The sequence below is a fragment of the Alnus glutinosa genome, chromosome 4 (genome assembly GCF_958979055.1).
Source record: "Alnus glutinosa chromosome 4, dhAlnGlut1.1, whole genome shotgun sequence".
NCBI lineage: Eukaryota > Viridiplantae > Streptophyta > Magnoliopsida > Fagales > Betulaceae > Alnus > Alnus glutinosa.
In genome coordinates this window covers 10,985,353-11,001,891 of record NC_084889.1, presented here as the reverse complement: position 1 = coordinate 11,001,891, position 16,539 = coordinate 10,985,353, and the positions used below count along the sequence as shown (strand labels likewise).

At 39.5% G+C, this 16,539-nt stretch overlaps 1 protein-coding gene across 1 annotated transcript; it reads left to right on the top strand.

The window, feature by feature from the left end:
* The first annotated feature begins 7,788 nt into the window (after window positions 1-7,788).
* On the top strand, window positions 7,789-15,574 carry LOC133865978 (omega-amidase, chloroplastic). The gene is made up of 10 exons (XM_062302521.1): window positions 7,789-8,173; window positions 8,271-8,387; window positions 8,545-8,769; window positions 9,546-9,639; window positions 10,156-10,230; window positions 11,116-11,194; window positions 11,717-11,732; window positions 12,381-12,461; window positions 15,102-15,184; window positions 15,289-15,574. Exons 1-10 carry the CDS (start codon window positions 7,913-7,915, stop codon window positions 15,365-15,367), a joined length of 1,110 nt encoding a protein of 369 aa, XP_062158505.1. The 5' UTR covers window positions 7,789-7,912; the 3' UTR covers window positions 15,368-15,574.
* The last annotated feature ends 965 nt before the right edge of the window (window positions 15,575-16,539 follow it).

Sequence of the window (16,539 nt, the reverse complement as noted above, 5' to 3'; positions counted from 1 at the left end):
AATTTCCAAAAAAAAGTAGTTACTTTTTGTTTTAAAACCTTGAAAATGATTAACTGTGAGGAAAGAAAGAGACATGGCCGGAAGGAAAGTTGCGGAGGGAGAAAGAATGCAGTAATAGAAGACATTTGAGAATGAGACTGAGATCTAGAGAGAAATTGTTTGCATATGTTGCGTGCAGTTCGGGCAGACAATTGTAAGAGAGTTAATCCTTATAGGGCTCAATACTTTATCTGGGCAGGTGTCCAGGTAGTTTGAGACCCTGCTTGGACATGTCAGCACCATAAAAGGCTCTCTCTCAATTGCATGTCTAGAGATGTGAAAGAGCAGTGAAAAATAATTTACGCAACTGATAAAAAGCGTAAACTATTTTATGTTTCGTGAAAATTAATTTTTTTGGTCAATTGATCAAAACATTACCAGGTAAATTAATATTTTGCACCACGCCAAACACTCAAAATAAGAAAACTTTTTTTTCGAAAATATTTTTCGTCAAAACGATCGTAAAAGTTGCATTTCTTAATAAAATAAATAAATAAATAAAAATCCAACAATGTGATCGAATGAATACATTATAGGTACACCACTCATAAAGTACTCTAGTACTAGGTATATCAAACAGTACTACTGCTACCAGCCTCAAGATAATTACCAAAAAGAAAAATTAATTATCCGCTCAGAAACGCAAAAATGGAAGGGACTTAATTAATTAGTCTGGCCTAGCTGATCTAAGCGCATAATTATGTTCTTCAGGTGATCCTCTTGAGACCACCCCGGCACAAACGTTGGTCAGCTCTTGTTGAAGCCTATCAATTTCAGCTTGAGCATTTGCCCTTGCCTCTGCGTTATTTGAATCTAGACTTGCCGTCAAACTCGATATTTGCCTTTGAATGCTTTTAACCTGCGTCCACCAACAAATATGAGTACGAATTAAACTATTTATTTTATTTTTTTTTTAAAAAAAAATGAGCAGTGAGAAGAAATTGAGTGACACAAACCTTTCTGTGGGGCCATCGATTCATTCCATATCTTCGGCATATCTTCTTGAGAACAGTGGGGCATAATTTCATCCTCCTAGCAGCCTCTTCAATAGGAAGATGGAAGTAACGGCCGACTTCGTTCAACGTCAACTTTCCTGCTCTTTCCCTCTGCACTACTCCACACCACAATAGAAGTAACTATGTTAGAAAAAAAAAAAAAAAAAAATCGAAAAATTGAATTTGCAATATATGTATATACTGGAGGCTGTTCTTCACACTTATTTATTATAATTATATCACATTACTTGACAATTTTAGTGTTTTAAGTAGTTTTTCATATCAGCCATTTAAAAAAACAAAAGTATAAATACGGTGTGATATGAGTGTCATAAATCTGTATGAAGAATAACATTTATTCTTGTTAGAATATATTATTATCTTTCCTATTATGATTTATTTTCTACCTTAAATACTCTAGGGTTTCTTGGTCACTACTCTTAGCCTCTCTATATATAGAGGTCTCTTGTAATATGTTAGAAATAACACTACTCAATACAATGTAGTCCTTAATATATTTCCGCTCTTTCTCTTCCGCTCTCTCTTTCACATATTTTTTATATTTCATATATTTATTTCAACATGGTATCAGAGCCACTTTCCTATGGCCTTCAATAAACGTCCGTGATGTTTCCAGGCGTCCTTTACGTGCTCTACGGCTGTCTCATAATTTCAGTCGTCCGCACATCGCCTCACGCTTTTAAAATTGCTGTCAGTTTCTTCCACGCCTTCATCGTAGCCACATCTGGAAAACCAATCCCAGAATCAGGTCTACAAGGTACAGATCTTATGATCTGGAGAAGATCTGCCGCCGCCGACAGCCGCACGGGCCTCCATGTGCCATCCCACCTTTCTACATGTGCTGCCACGCGCCTCCACACTAGGCCAATTCCCCCCCCTTTTTTTTTTTTTTAATATCCAGGAAAGTCGCCGGAAAAGTGATCGGAGATAGCAGCAATCTCCAGATTGCTGCTATCACACTAGGCCAATTCCCTCCGTGATAGCAGCAATCTGTAGATCCGCCGTAGGGCTCTCCAGAGTCGTCCAGAACGTCTCCATCAGACAACTCACGCGCTTTCACGCGCTGTCTGAAGTTCTGGATTGCTTCTTCACGCACTCCCGCTCCGCTGCGCTGCTTCCCATCGATCCAGTGGTCCGATCATCCCTTTTGCAACGCCTTTGCATAGATCGGCCACTCAGAATTCTGGAGACATCCAGAAACCTCCGATCGGACGATCCACGCGCCGCCACGCGCAGAGCACAGCATCGAGCCTTCTGGCCCACGCGCCCACGCGCCGCTGTGCTCCGAGCACGACATCCGTGGCCCTGCCAATAGGCAGATCCGGCGCCGCAGATTCCAGATCTGCCTCGATCTCCACCATCGGAGCCTCCACGTGCCGCCACTCTCCGCTCTAAAAAAAAAAAAAAAAAAAATCCCTCTTTTGGTTTTTTTTTGTTGGCCTATTATGTTGTGATCGATGGCTCAATAATTTGCGAAACATGGCACAATATGGTTAGACCCTTTACATGATTAATTGCTAATTTCTGTTTCCAACCATCATTGTAAGTTGTGATTAGGCCCCTCATGGGATTAACGGATATTCTCCGTTCTCCGACCGTCTCCTTCAACCTTTTGGCACAATGTGGTTAGGCCCTTCACAGGATTGACAGCTAGTTTTCGTTCTTCGACCATCATTGTCAGTTGCGGCTTGGCCCCTCATGGGATTAACGGCTAGTCTCCGTTCCCTGGCCGTCACTTTCAACCTTTCTCGCCGGCACCGTTTTGATCCAACCATCGAGTACTTCGGCTTTTAATTTCAAACTCAAGATTTCAGAATCTTCCACCTTGAGTTTGAGGGGGGATGTTAGAATATATTATTGTCTTTCCTATTATGATTTATTTTCTACCTTAAATACTTTAGGGTTTCTTGGTCACTACTCTTAGCCTCTCTATATATAGAGGTCTCTTGTAATATGTTAGAAATAACACTACTCAATACAATGTAGTCCTTAATATATTTCCACTCTTTCTCTTCCGCTCTCTCTTTCACATATATTTTCTATTTCATATATTTATTTCAACAATTCTTATATCATATGTCCTCACTAACTAAAATTTATATGAATAATGATATATACAATACCACGTCAGCATACGGGAATATATAGTGGTGTGGTATATAATATTACTCAATTTATATATCTATATATGTATTAAAGAGAGGGAGTAGCAACAACCTGTGCAGCAAGGGAAACCCTAGGTGTCCTCTCTCTCTCATTCTCGGCATCTGGATCATCCATTACCATTTGACGTGCTCCTTCTGAAATTTAAACAATGAAAGCTCATAAAAAAAAAAAAAAAAAAGGGGGCATTTGCAACATGCGAAAAAACAATTACTGAATCAATCATAAAGCAATCGGATTGCTTAAGTGACAAACATATCAATGACGAAATAACTATATATACCGGGTCGTATATGGTTTATTTGTGATCCTTTATGGACCCATTTCTTATTTCCGGCATCGTCTCATTTGGGTATGTTGTCAGGGAGTCTATCATGCTCGGTTTTTGGTTTCCATGTAACCCTTTTCCCCGTTTAGACTAAAAAAAAATGGCAGTGGAACAAACCAATTACCTGAATTCGTTGGGGATAGTTGGAAAAAGTCATCAGGAAGCGGGTCTTCATCCCAGTCCAGTCCAACACAGAGGGCTTCATAAAAAATTGCTAGCGGATCTTGCACCATAACATACCCCGCTAGTTTTTGCTCCACACAATAGTTCACTAAAAACTGCTTCACATCTTCTATGCTTTTCTTGCAAAAACTGAATAAAATTTAACGATCAGAAACCAAAAAATAAAAATAAATAAAATCAATGCTTATATGCATGCATGCAATTTGGTTTGACTCCCATTAATTGTAATTATTATTATTATTTTTTAATCAAAAGTCAACAAAAGGCCATGACTTAAACAAACTAGAATAATAACTTTCTTCCCGCCCATAACCGGCCATATTTACGCAATCTTCGTTGATTTTTTAAGTGGGGGGGGGGGGGGGAACGAAAATCTTACTCAAACATTTGATATTGATTGCTTGAAGAATTCACGTTGACATTTTGCAGATTCTGAAGAATAGCATGACAGATCATACCGAGTCTTCCATGAATCTCAAGTTTCTTGGTAATGGTCCCTACCACCAGGATATGAAAAGAATTCAGTGATTACTGGATCAAAAATGTCCAAAACCCCAACTCAAAACAAGTTAATATGCCATGGAATTAGTACCATTGGTATAAATTATTTCCCTGAGCACTTGGCAACAACTACAATTATATGGGATCGGAGCAACCGGCCAGACAGAAAGCGGCCTCATATTCCAATCACGTGCGCTCTGTGATTCAAAATACGGCCCCTCTGTATTTCTAGTTCCGGCGCGAACCTCCGACGGACCAGCCTGAGAAGTTCCCGCTTCATTATTAGACTCATTACAGATATCCCACGTAACCGGATCCTGTAAGGGATCGAATTCAGATGGAGGCAATGTTGGATAAGAGTACGATACATCGGCAAGAGTAGGATTGGCGTCATCCATGAAAGTTAGAATGTTTTCGGCGAGTGGGCCGTCGTATGGGTCATGGTAAGGCACTATAGCGCTAGGATCTGCCATGTTTGAGGGTTGTCAGTGTGGAAATATTGTCTTTTCTTTCTTCTTTGTGTGAGTTTGGTTGCAGCGCGTGAGGGAAAGCGCCGCTTCACGGAGAGACGGGTCACCAATCGCCTTTGGTGGCGCTTGAGAAAGAGTGATATCGAGGATGGAAAATTTAATGAAAGGGTTTATGTTTGAATCGGCAGTGACTGAAATCCCAGCAGTAGAACTACCGTGTTCGTTCCTCACCCTACCTCTCCAGCGGAGGAATAAACTGATCCACGCAGTGTTGGTCCACTCGATCCAACCATCCTTTTTATGTTATGCCGGATTAGCAGCCGTTATGCCCTTGAACGGATAGAGAGTTGGGATGCCCGAGGGGCAGTTTATGACCGTTGGAATGGAACGAGTCGGTTGGGGTTTTGAAAGAAAATATGTGAGCGGGGATTTGGTGGTTAGAGCTACAGGGTAAGGAGCCTAGACCACCTGATATCAAGGAATGACTTGCCACCCACCGCCCAACCCTCTTCCCAAAGCTGCCCACCGTCAACACCCGTCGCAGCAACCTCCAAGCACCTGTGACTACGCTGAGCCAACCAGTGACCTCAGATCTGGTTTTCACCCAAAATTCCTTCCTACCATCTCCATCTTCCCTCTCCACCTCCCAATGCCGGCCACAAACAGCGCGGACCACTGTCGCCCATGACCACGCCGACCACCACGAGCAGGCCATCGTTCTCGAATCTCTCTACGGTCAGTCTCTCTCTCCGGATCTCTCTCCATAGTCGGATATTTATCTCTATAGCCAAACTACTGTTTGTGCTATATTAGAGCATTCTTAGTGAACTCTTCAAATTTTCTCTAAATTTTAGTTAAATAATCTACTTTTTGTTATTTTATCTATCACTTTTAAAAAGCTTCTTACATTAAACTCTCTAAATATTTATCTATTTTAAACAGATATTATTTTTTATTAATTTTGAGAGTAACCACTTTAACAACTTTAATTACTATGAAAAGTTGTTCCAAATGAGTAAAATAAACTTTATCCAAAAAAAGGGTATTCACAAAATAAATTTAACAACTCAAGCATGAAACATCAATATTTCCTTCAATTAAAAAGAAAAAAGAAAAAAGAAATCCAAATTGGCGAACTTTAATTGAACTGTATGTAAAGTTTTATTTTTTAACATTCAACCATCTCAAGCAACTAGTATCACTATACTCAGCACCAGATGTCAATAACCCAGAAAACAAAATTATGAAAAGAAAATGCAACCCATTTGTTGGAATTCAGAGTAAAGAGCTTAAAAAAAAAAAACAAACAGCTTAGTTAACATACAGACCAGAATAAAATGGAGAGGAAATCAGCAAAGAAACACGAAGTTCCCAACATAATCATGGGAAATGCTGTCACAGTTTACAGCCAATCCACATTATAAACCAAGCCCATGTTTCAGTACCGCAACACCGTACAAAATCCCATTACGGCATTCTTCTTGAACTGAGGAACCCTTCAGTCATTTACACAAGCAAGACCCAATTTATTCATCCAGAAATAAAAAAAATAAAGACCCAATTTTCAAATCCCCGTAATAAATAAACAGGTAGAAGGTTAATTAAAGATGGTGAAGAAACGTAACAGAATGCGATGAATGAATAGAAACCCAGTATAGCCTACGTATTCAAACAAAAGTAAGGATGAGAAACACCCAAAGCTCAGAAATTAACTAACTTTTGCATGCAAAACAGCTCAATTAGAAAAACCCAACTCTTTAATTCATTCACAAACCCACACACACACATAGAAAGAGAGACAATCGCAAGAGGGAGAGGGAGAGATGCGTGAGAGTGTGGGAAAGAGAAACAGAGTGAGACGAGTGAGGAGGGAGAGAGAGATGAAACTAAGGATTTAGGTATTAAGTTTTTAGCTGAACCCATAACACATTTGATCTGGTTTTGTTCTTGACCGGGTTCATTGAAAATGTATATGGTGCTTGCAGCGTGCATGAACACACTGGCTACAAACGCACTGGTTTCATGCTAGCTTGCACTGGATTCTAAGTGGTTCCACAAAGCATGGGCCATCTTCTGTTATTTAGCAGTTGCTACCTTTGAAGTTCTTGGCTACTCATAAGAGCCTAGTTTATGAATTTTAGCATTCTTTGCTGTACAGGATATAGGGGCCTTGCACCTAAGACAAAGAATCTTGTAGTTGCCGAAGGATTGATAGCATTTGTCTTTGGTGTGTACTTCTACACCATGAGAGCTGTTGGAGGTACAGATGAACTGCAGATGGCCATAGACAAGTTTGAAGAGCAGAAAAGCGAGAAAGAGGCTGAGCCAAGTATGCCATCAAAGGTTTACTCTTGCAATCGGTTTTGTAATAATGTAATCAGGAACTGAGTTAATTGTTAATTTTGTGAAAGATGTGGCAGCATCTTGATACTGTCCTGGGTTGACTTATCAACACAGGACTCCAAATCATTCAGGGCACCAGGTTTCTTTTGGAGCTTAGCTGACTCCTACTTATCTTGGCGGACCATCAGGATACTATTCATCCTTTCCTGCATCCAAAATATGAAATTTTGACAGTGTATATTAGCAAGGAGTAATTGCTTCAGCACGGCCGGAGGAAATGCATACATGTATTCATCATTTGCATGCTCACAGTTTTCATGAACGACTGAATCAACTTCCATACTAAAATCATTATCTCTGCAAACTAGTTGATAGAATTTAACATGTTGACGTTGGGTTGGGTTTCCCTCCTAAGTGAGGATGGCCCAAACTTGTCCAATATTAGCCCATTTATGGAGAGGCCCATTTGGAAGAATAGGATCCTTTGCTGCCGCCAGAGAGAGAGAGAGAGAGAGGGATAGGAATTTAACCCTATCAAAAAATAAAATTTTTAAAACTCAAGTAATAAAAATATATTTAACCCTATATAATAACTTGAAAATATATAAATATACAAAAATAATCTTTGTACAATATTATTATGCATAATATTTACGCAACCATTCTCATTATTGAGACTTATAAATGCACGAATCCCGCTGAATATGAGTGGTTATGTCCACAACGATCCCGTAAATATAACGCCTTCCTGTCCTGCTCCCAATTAATTTATTGGATTAAAGGCTTTTACGGGCGTGAAGACTACAGTTGACTCGAGAATTGGGTGGACCAACTACAAGCGTGTGCGAATCTAAGTCGGAGAAAGTGAAATGAAAGCAGCATTATCATCCTTGCTCAGCTCCAAATCTGTGAGTCTCCACCGCTCCCCCTCCTCCTCTCTCTCTCGCTCTATTTTCCACTCTAAATTCCTCTCTAGCCCTCCTATTTCCCTCTGCCGCAAACACCGCGCTAATTCCATCAATTTCACCCGAATCCACACCGGCTTCGCTCCGACAATGGCCGCCTCTTACAGGCCGGAACAGGCCAGGGCCCCACCTGCCCTTTCCTTGCCTGCTCCCGCCGTCACCAAGGCAAGGCTCTTTCTCTCATTTATCCTTAATTTTTCTGTTTCTTTTTTTACGAAACGACAAAACTTCAAGTGTGTTTTCTGGTGCCCTGTGGTTGTAGTTCAAGATCGGGCTCTGCCAAATTTTGGTGACGCCCGATAAGGAGCGGAATATCGCGCACGCTCGCAAGGCGATCGAGGAGGCCGCTTCAAAGGGCGCCCAGCTTGTTCTCTTGCCCGTGAGTACAAGCCCAGATTTTTGAAACTTTTATTTTTTTTTTATTGACATGAAAGAAGCTGACAAAATCTTATTTGAACATACATAGCATTTAGCAAAAAGCATGATTTTCCCTGAGATTAGAAATTTGAAATTGTGACTGGATTTTTGAATATCAGGAAATATGGAATAGCCCGTATTCGAATGATTGCTTCCCAGTCTACGCTGAGGACATTGATGCAGGCGGTGATTCATCTCCTTCGACAGCCATGCTGTCTGAAGCTTCTCGTCTTCTGAAAATCACAATAGTTGGTGGCTCCATACCTGAACGTTCTGGGGATCGAGTGTATAATACTTGTTGCGTCTTTGGTACTGATGGAAAGCTGAAAGCTAAGCACAGGAAGGTACTGTCCGAGACGTAACTTACGTGCTGTATGTTACCCATATGCCAATGTTGTTGTGGAAAGTACGGGTTCAACAACTCTGATACTTGGAGTGATGATAGGGCAGAGAAAATTTAATAATTTAATTACTATACTAATACTTTTCGTCACTGGTGGGCCTAAACTCTCACTCAATAAACAAAGTCCAATTAAAATGGGGTAAATTGTATTCGAACTCAAGAACTGAAACCCTGGTGAATTACCGATTATTCTAAAAACTTAAGCCGATAGGAAATGTTGAATTTAATCATTTAATTAATATTCTAACGATTCCCATTCAAAAAATTTAATTTCACACATAGACTATGTTGTTGATATTGGATTATACTTGGCACCCCAAGTATAAAGATTGTTTCATAAATTGAACTAAGCTAACTTACTTTTTCTTGTTATTTTGTGTTAAAATAAGATGTGGTTTGGAGTTTTCTCGTAGATGTCTGATATGGTTGGACTATATCTAGAGTTGGATGATCTCATAATTTATGCATAGTTCTTTTTCCTTAGAAGAAGAAAGGAACCTAAGTTGTGTTTATATAGCAAAACTTCTTCTTGTTCCTCGGCCTCATGTTGAGATATGGTGTCTACAAACCAATGCTTCATGTTTTGTTGTATGCAAATGTCTTGAGTACCATGAACTAACCTTGTAGAGAAGATTTGATATCCTGGGTAGTGTCATTTCTCGGACCTTTTGGTTGCTGGTCGCGACATAATTTCTTATTTACATTTTTGACATACAGGTACACCTTTTTGATATTGACATTCCTGGGAAGATTACCTTCATGGAGTCAAAGACTCTCACAGCAGGGGAGACTCCTACCATTGTGGACACAGGTAATATTTACAATTGAAATTTATATGATGACCTAGACAATGCTCTTTTTAATGGCACATACTTGCTTTAAGTTTCTTGGTAATTTATTGAGTTTGAAAGAGATGTCTTGTGCTAATACGTCTGAATTAGCCCCCAGGATATATGCTTCATGCATAATTTAATCATATTACTCTATGTGGAGTTTTTGGCTGGACAACCCTGCTGTGACTTAATGGTGGGTTGTGGTGTATGACCTTTAAAGAATGAGTTCTGTCTGCACAATCTGTTGGCAACTTATGTAATCTACAAATATGGTAGAAAAGTTCTTTAGTTATAGAAGGGAAAAAATACAAATGCATCTATATTCAAATGGCTGACAAATTCATCTTTTCTTTTTTTGCATTAATGATTCTTGTCTGACCATCTTTTTATGATGATACTAGTATGCTATTCATTCTTTTCCATAGCCTCTTATCCATCATTCAGGAAGTTCTCACTTCTTCATGGATCATCGTAATCATTATTCTCTCATGCAGACGTTGGGCGTATTGGTATAGGCATCTGTTATGACCTTCGGTTTCAGGAGCTGGCAATGATATATGCAGCAAGAGGTTTGTTTCTTCCTTCCATTGACCTATGAAAAGTTAAAAATTTTGCACTACTGGTGGAGTTTATTTTACCAACTGATTGTCAATGACTAGTAGCCAGATAGCAAAATTTTGGTAATTATTTTGATTTATGAACTATTTATATCTGTAAAGCAAAACTTTGGTAATTAGTTTGATTTGTCGACTTATTTATATCTGTAATAAAGAAGATGATATTTCTAGACTTTTTTTTTTTTTAATTTTTTTTTATTTTCGTTTTCCAGCATTGCGTTTTCTCTTGTATACTGCCGGTGTACTAAGGGGCGCCTGACGCTTTTAATAAAACCAGGTTATTACTTATCAAAAAAAAAGTATTCTTCTTTCTTCTTTTCCACAGCTTGATCATGATCCATTCATTTGTACTTTTATATTTGTTTTTTTGGATATGGTGGTATCACTATTTTAAGTTCTATAATTGCATTTTTCAAATATCATTTCTTTATTCAGAAAATTAATGCAAATTAAACGCATGAAACTGTTAATAGAAAAGGTGTAAGCTGAACCAACACCCCCCCACAAAAAAAGAAAAAGAATATGTTACTCAGTTATGCAATCCCATTCTGTGCCTCTATTCTAGTCATTCTTATGATTGTATGAAAGACACCGCATAAAGATGGAATTCTTCTATACGGTTGTGAGATAGTGCTTACTTTTTTATGTTTCTCTGTTTGAGTTCTGTTTTTCTTATTTCTCTTCTGTTCATTAGCATATCCCTTTAGGTTGTGATTTGTTGTAGCAAATACTGTTTTGCACTGATCAATAGTCTCTAGTACGAAATTTCATGACATCTCTTAACCATTCTAAAATTGGTAGTAAGGTGCATTGATAGAAACACGTTTTTGACATCAGGTGCTCACTTGCTATGCTATCCTGGGGCATTTAACATGACAACTGGACCATTGCATTGGGAGTTATTGCAGAGGGCAAGGTAGTGATAAATTTCACTTATTGCACAAACTTATATCTGTCGAAAAGTTCTACTATTGTAAATCAATGTGATAGTTTGATATCTTGAGTCTCTTTCTCAATGTCACCTGTGTGTGTGAGTGTGTGTGTGAGAGAGAGAGAGCCATATCTGGCTGTTGTTTGATCTTATATTTACACTGGTGCTGTAAAATCTAAACAGCATGGAAAACCAGACCATATGTACCTGTTATTTGATCTTATACTTATGCCAGTGCTTTAAATTACTAAATTACATGCAAACCACTTGAATCTTCCTTCAACAACTACAACGAGACTTTTTTTTTTTTTTTGGGGGGGGGGGGGGGGGGGAAATAATGCGTGGACATTGGTCTTCTTTTAGTATCCCCCTTTATCCGTTCCCCCCATTGGTTATTCAGTGATTTCCTGTAAGTTTATGTATAGAAGTGTAATTTATGCTATCTTTAGCTTTACATGATAATTGTAATCATTCTTTTACTCATGTGCGTTGCTTTTCCATGTGTAGGGCTGTTGACAATCAGGTATGCTAACGAAATCCACTTTTCTTGTTGTATATGGCAAGTCTTGTGGCATTTGGACAGAGAAGGTTTGTTGTTTTCTCAGTCCCCGTCTCTGAAGTTTGCATCTTTTAGAATGATTCCATGCCCACTTTATTGATACTTTTCGGTCTCTGTATTCTTATTTTGAAAAGATTGATCTCAACATATAAGAGAATCAAGAATGTTTTTAATGATGGTATTAACAAAGATAGTACAATTTTTTTTTAATGGAAAGCATACCTATCGATATGCTGGACAATACTAGCAGATTAGGGTGCTCACACCATATAGCTAGGACTCGAGTTCTTGGAGTATTCTTTGGAACAGATTCTGTAATTATGTCTTTTATGCATTTCTCTTCTCAATTTGGTCATAGTTGGCAGGTTTACAGAGGAAATTTGGTGACTATTAGCTAGCTTATTCATAAACTTCACAGCTGATGTTTGGCCAATAAACATGATTTAGCATTTCTTTCGAGTCTAGACAGCCTTTCTGCTTCACATGTAATCAAATGACCAGTAATCTCTTGGGAGACATCAAAATTGATTGCGAGCATGTCTTTTTTATTTTTTACAAACTGATGAGGAGTGTCTCATGCGTGTTTATTTTGTCGAAAAATTTAAATCACAGTTATATGTGGCAACCTGTTCACCTGCCCGAGATGCTGGAGCTGGTTATGTGGCTTGGGGCCACTCCACTCTTGTTGGACCAGTAAGTGGATATTGACATATTGCTTTTCTTTGTACAATAGGAATTCCTTGGCAGATTGATGTGTACTACATGCGGAATACCAAGTGATTTCTTCAAAGTTTATTTCACACTTTTTTGTGATAAGATTAGGATTAGGATTGATAATTCAATTATGGATAGGTGATTAGATGAGGAGAGATAATTCGAGCAGTTATCTCTTGAGTAGGGTTATTATTGTAGCTTTATAGGGTTTGGTAGTAGGATTAAATTTATCTCATTTTATTTTCAAGTCTATTTATAGACTTGTTTGAGATCAATAAAGTATGCTGGAAATTTTTTATCAACTTCCTTGTTGTGAGGCCCAAGTTCCCGCTGAAGAACCTACCCCAAGCAATCCCGTTACGCGCTTTCATATGAGCATGTAACAAAATGATATCAGAGCTAGTTATGTCGGATCCATGTTTAGATCACTTAGAGCTGGAGGTGGATTATATTAAAACTATCATGGAGCCGGATAAGCAAAAAATTTGAAGAAAAAGAAGAAATGATCCTTGCTATCAATGCCTGCATAGATAGTACGTTTGTTGAAAGGGCAACGGGATGGAAGCTGATGAAGGATCGCTTGTCCAACAATTTGAAGACCAATTTAGCATTTTGACAAGGCTCAAACAAATAGCCTTTGTGCGTAACTACCACAATCAGTTTGAGAAGTTGCGCAGCCACGTGGGTCGACTGTCAACCAAGCATCAGATAAATTGTTTTGTGAATGGCTTGAAGGACCCTCTAAGAACAGATGTGCAAGCCACCAAGCCAAGCACGCTGACTTCAGCGATGGGTCTCGCATGTGTGTACGAATCACTTCAACTCTTTATTGAGCCGCTGCATCCCCTGCATCATCACCCTTAAACATCCCGTCCGATGCTGCCTTCTCAACAGCCACCATCGGTGTCACCCCAGAATAACCATCTGTCGCCATAGCTCCACTAAACTGCAGGACAAACACAACCATGGATTTTGCTCTAATTGCGATGCGCAGATTGAAAAGGGCCACCTTTGTAGCAATTTGTTCTTCAAGGAAGGCGAACACGCGGGAAACAAAGAGATCAAAAGGGAGACCCAGATGCGAAGGGACCATTGCGGTGCGTCACCGTTCGCAACGGAGCGGAATTGTACGACGTTGTCTGCCCGTCACTGTATGTTGTCGTGTGTTGTCAACCTAGGGGCTCCATCTGCACAGAGTCGTTCGCCTTTTCACCACGGTGCAACACCGAGTGAGAAGTAGACTAGTTCGTAGATCACTGGAGATGAGTGGGCTGCGTGAGTCGATGTACCGTGTGTTGAAGAGGACCCATGAGCTGCGATTTGCACTGCACCTGCCATCTGCTAAACAATGGAAGCAACCCAAGTTGCTTTCAAAGAGGACCTGTGCACTGCGACCTGCTCCGCACCGGCCATCTACACAGATCCTTGTGCGATGTGGGTTGCGCCAAACGAGCACAGAGCTCGTGGAGGAAACAGAGGCGTCGTTGGAGATCCAACTGCGGCCAAAACATATGCAGCTTGTGAAGACGAAAGAGAAGCCGACGGAGAGTCAGCTGTGACAAAAATGTCTGAAGTGCCTGAAACCCATAGCCGAGGAAGAGGAGTCAATGAAGATGCAGTGGCAGAGACTTGGGGGAATGAAGCAGTGAAGGACAAAAATGAAATTGATGTAGAAGAGCCACTGCGAGAGAACGCCAAGCCAATTGGCAAGCTGGCAAGGTTATTCGGGAGAGAGAGAGGTTGGAGGTGCCACGATGATGCATTTGAGCTCAACGACCACTATTATGGGCTGGGGGCGGGGGCTGGGGATGGGGATATTGTTATGCTAGCTCCTGAAAATGTCAAAGAAAAACGTTACGTGGCAATAATTAAAGATATTGCCTAGACCAAATCGGAGAGCAAGATAGTAACTTGCTAGTGGTTTTAAATGCCTGAAGAGGCAAAGCGACAAGATGGTGGAAACTTGCAGTCACGTAATACAAGAGAGCTATTTTATAGTTTTCATTGGATGATGTGCCGAGTTTGTAATGCACAAGTGTGTTGTGCTCTTGTGCATTTTGTTCCCATATACAAGCAACTACCAAGTCGCACATAACACCTTGGTTTTATTGTACAGAAAGTGTACAACGTCAAAAGGAAACTGTGGGAACTAACTGATAACGACTGTGAAGAGAACAAGCAGTAAGAGATTGAGCTTCTTCTTCAGAAAACATTATCTCATTTGGGGAATCTTCTTGACATTAAGATGAAAGCCCGTAATGGGTTTATTGGGGTAGGTTCTTCAGAGAGAACGTGAGCCTCACAACAAGGAACGTGTTAATAAAATTTCTCCATACTTTATTGATCTCAAACGAGTTTATAAATAGACTTCCAAATAAAATGAGATCAAAATTAATCCTACTAACAAACCCTATCCAGATGAAATTATCACCATACTTAAAAGATAACTACCCTTGAATTATTTCTCCGAATCCAATCACGTACCCCAAATTGAATTATTAATGTTAATCCTAATCTTATCTCTGGGCTGAGCACTCAACACACCTATTTATGAATTCGGTGAAGCTCTTTAGGCTCGTAAGTAATCTTATCGCACAAGTACTTACAAAACTGTGGCAGTTTGGAGAAGTCCTGGCAACCACCGAACACGAGGAGGCTATAATCATAGCAGAGATTGATTATTCACTAATTGAGCTCAGGAGGTAATGTTTCTATGTAACAGACTGTTTTCTCCGTTACTTGCGGAAATGTTTTTACAGTGCTTTATAGTATTCTTTTATCCTAATTCTGTGATTAAAACATTCAGGACAAACCTCCCATTGTCAAAGCAACGACGAGGTGATCTCTACCAATTGGTAGATATTCAGAGGCTAAACTCTCAGTGACTGGAGTGAGGAATTCTAGAGGACTGTTCTGATGCATGGAAGGATTTTCAGCCATAAAGGCTACTGCAATGTAAATGGGAGACCATTATATTCAGAGACTATTGCAGAAACAGGCCATTTCAGGTATTTGTGTAATTGTATGTGATGAGTTGGAACTTGAATTTCTGGTTATATAATAATATTGTGTTGGGTATATCATCTGTTAAAGTGTCCTACTTAAGGTGTCTTTTGAGAGTGAGTAAGACCCATATACTTTTATATCATCCAGCTCATAAATTTGCTTAAAAGCTTCAACAATGATAACTACTCGTCTAAGTTTTATCTTTGTCTTATTATGGTTTAAGAATGAAATTACTACTCAGGCTGGGTTGAGCTGTTTTGGTCAAAATCTTGGGAAGACATTATATAATTATCTAATCAACTTAGAAATAAAAGGGGTAAGGATCGGATCAAATGGGGAGACCTTGAGTAAGTTTAGATAGGTTGGTTTAGGAATGTGCATGCTTGCAAAATTTCCTCTTCAGAATCGTTGCAAACTGAGCAAATAGTTAAATATGTTTTCGATAGATAAGTCAAAGAGAAATTTGGGAAATTTATTTACCACATTAAGATAAGTTAAAGAGAAATTTGGGAAATTTGACCATATATGGAGCCATTTCGAGTAGCCATAATTCAAAAAAATTTCTGTGACATTGTCGAACGGCCATATAATTTAGGGTAAGTGTATAATAAATCCTTGAGTCGGAGCGCGATTTGAAACTGGTTCCTCACTTTTTAATTTTGGAAATTGAGTACTTTAACTTTTTCATGTCTTTGAATTGGGTCTTTCAGTCCCTTTTCCTTCCAATTTTGCAAATTCCATAAGTGGCAAGTGTCCATTTTCGCCACATCATCTTAAAATATATTTTTTTAATAATTTTGTTTAAAAAGAAGAAATTAAAAAGAAAAAAGAAAAAAGAATTAAGGGTTTGCTGCCGCCCTCTCGGGGGTTTGGGGGTGGCTGCCGGAGGGGGGTGGCCGGCGCCACCTCTGGGGTGGCTTGCAGGCCACCCCCATGAGCCGGGCTGCTGGAAAATGTGAAGATTGAGAAGTTTATGACAAATTTTTTTTAGAAATTTTCCATGTTTGGACGTGCTGTGGGGATGAGGTAGACGGTGGCTTGGAGCTGAACC

Bases quoted from the DNA above. Each gene is read 5' to 3' on its own strand.
- LOC133865978 (XM_062302521.1), top strand. From the start codon at position 7,913: ATGAAAGCAGCATTATCATCCTTGCTCAGCTCCAAATCTGTGAGTCTC. The intron at 8,174-8,270 runs GCAAGGCTCTTT...CTGTGGTTGTAG, and splicing joins CTGCTCCCGCCGTCACCAAG to TTCAAGATCGGGCTCTGCCA. The intron at 10,231-11,115 runs GTTTGTTTCTTC...TTTTGACATCAG, and splicing joins AATGATATATGCAGCAAGAG to GTGCTCACTTGCTATGCTAT.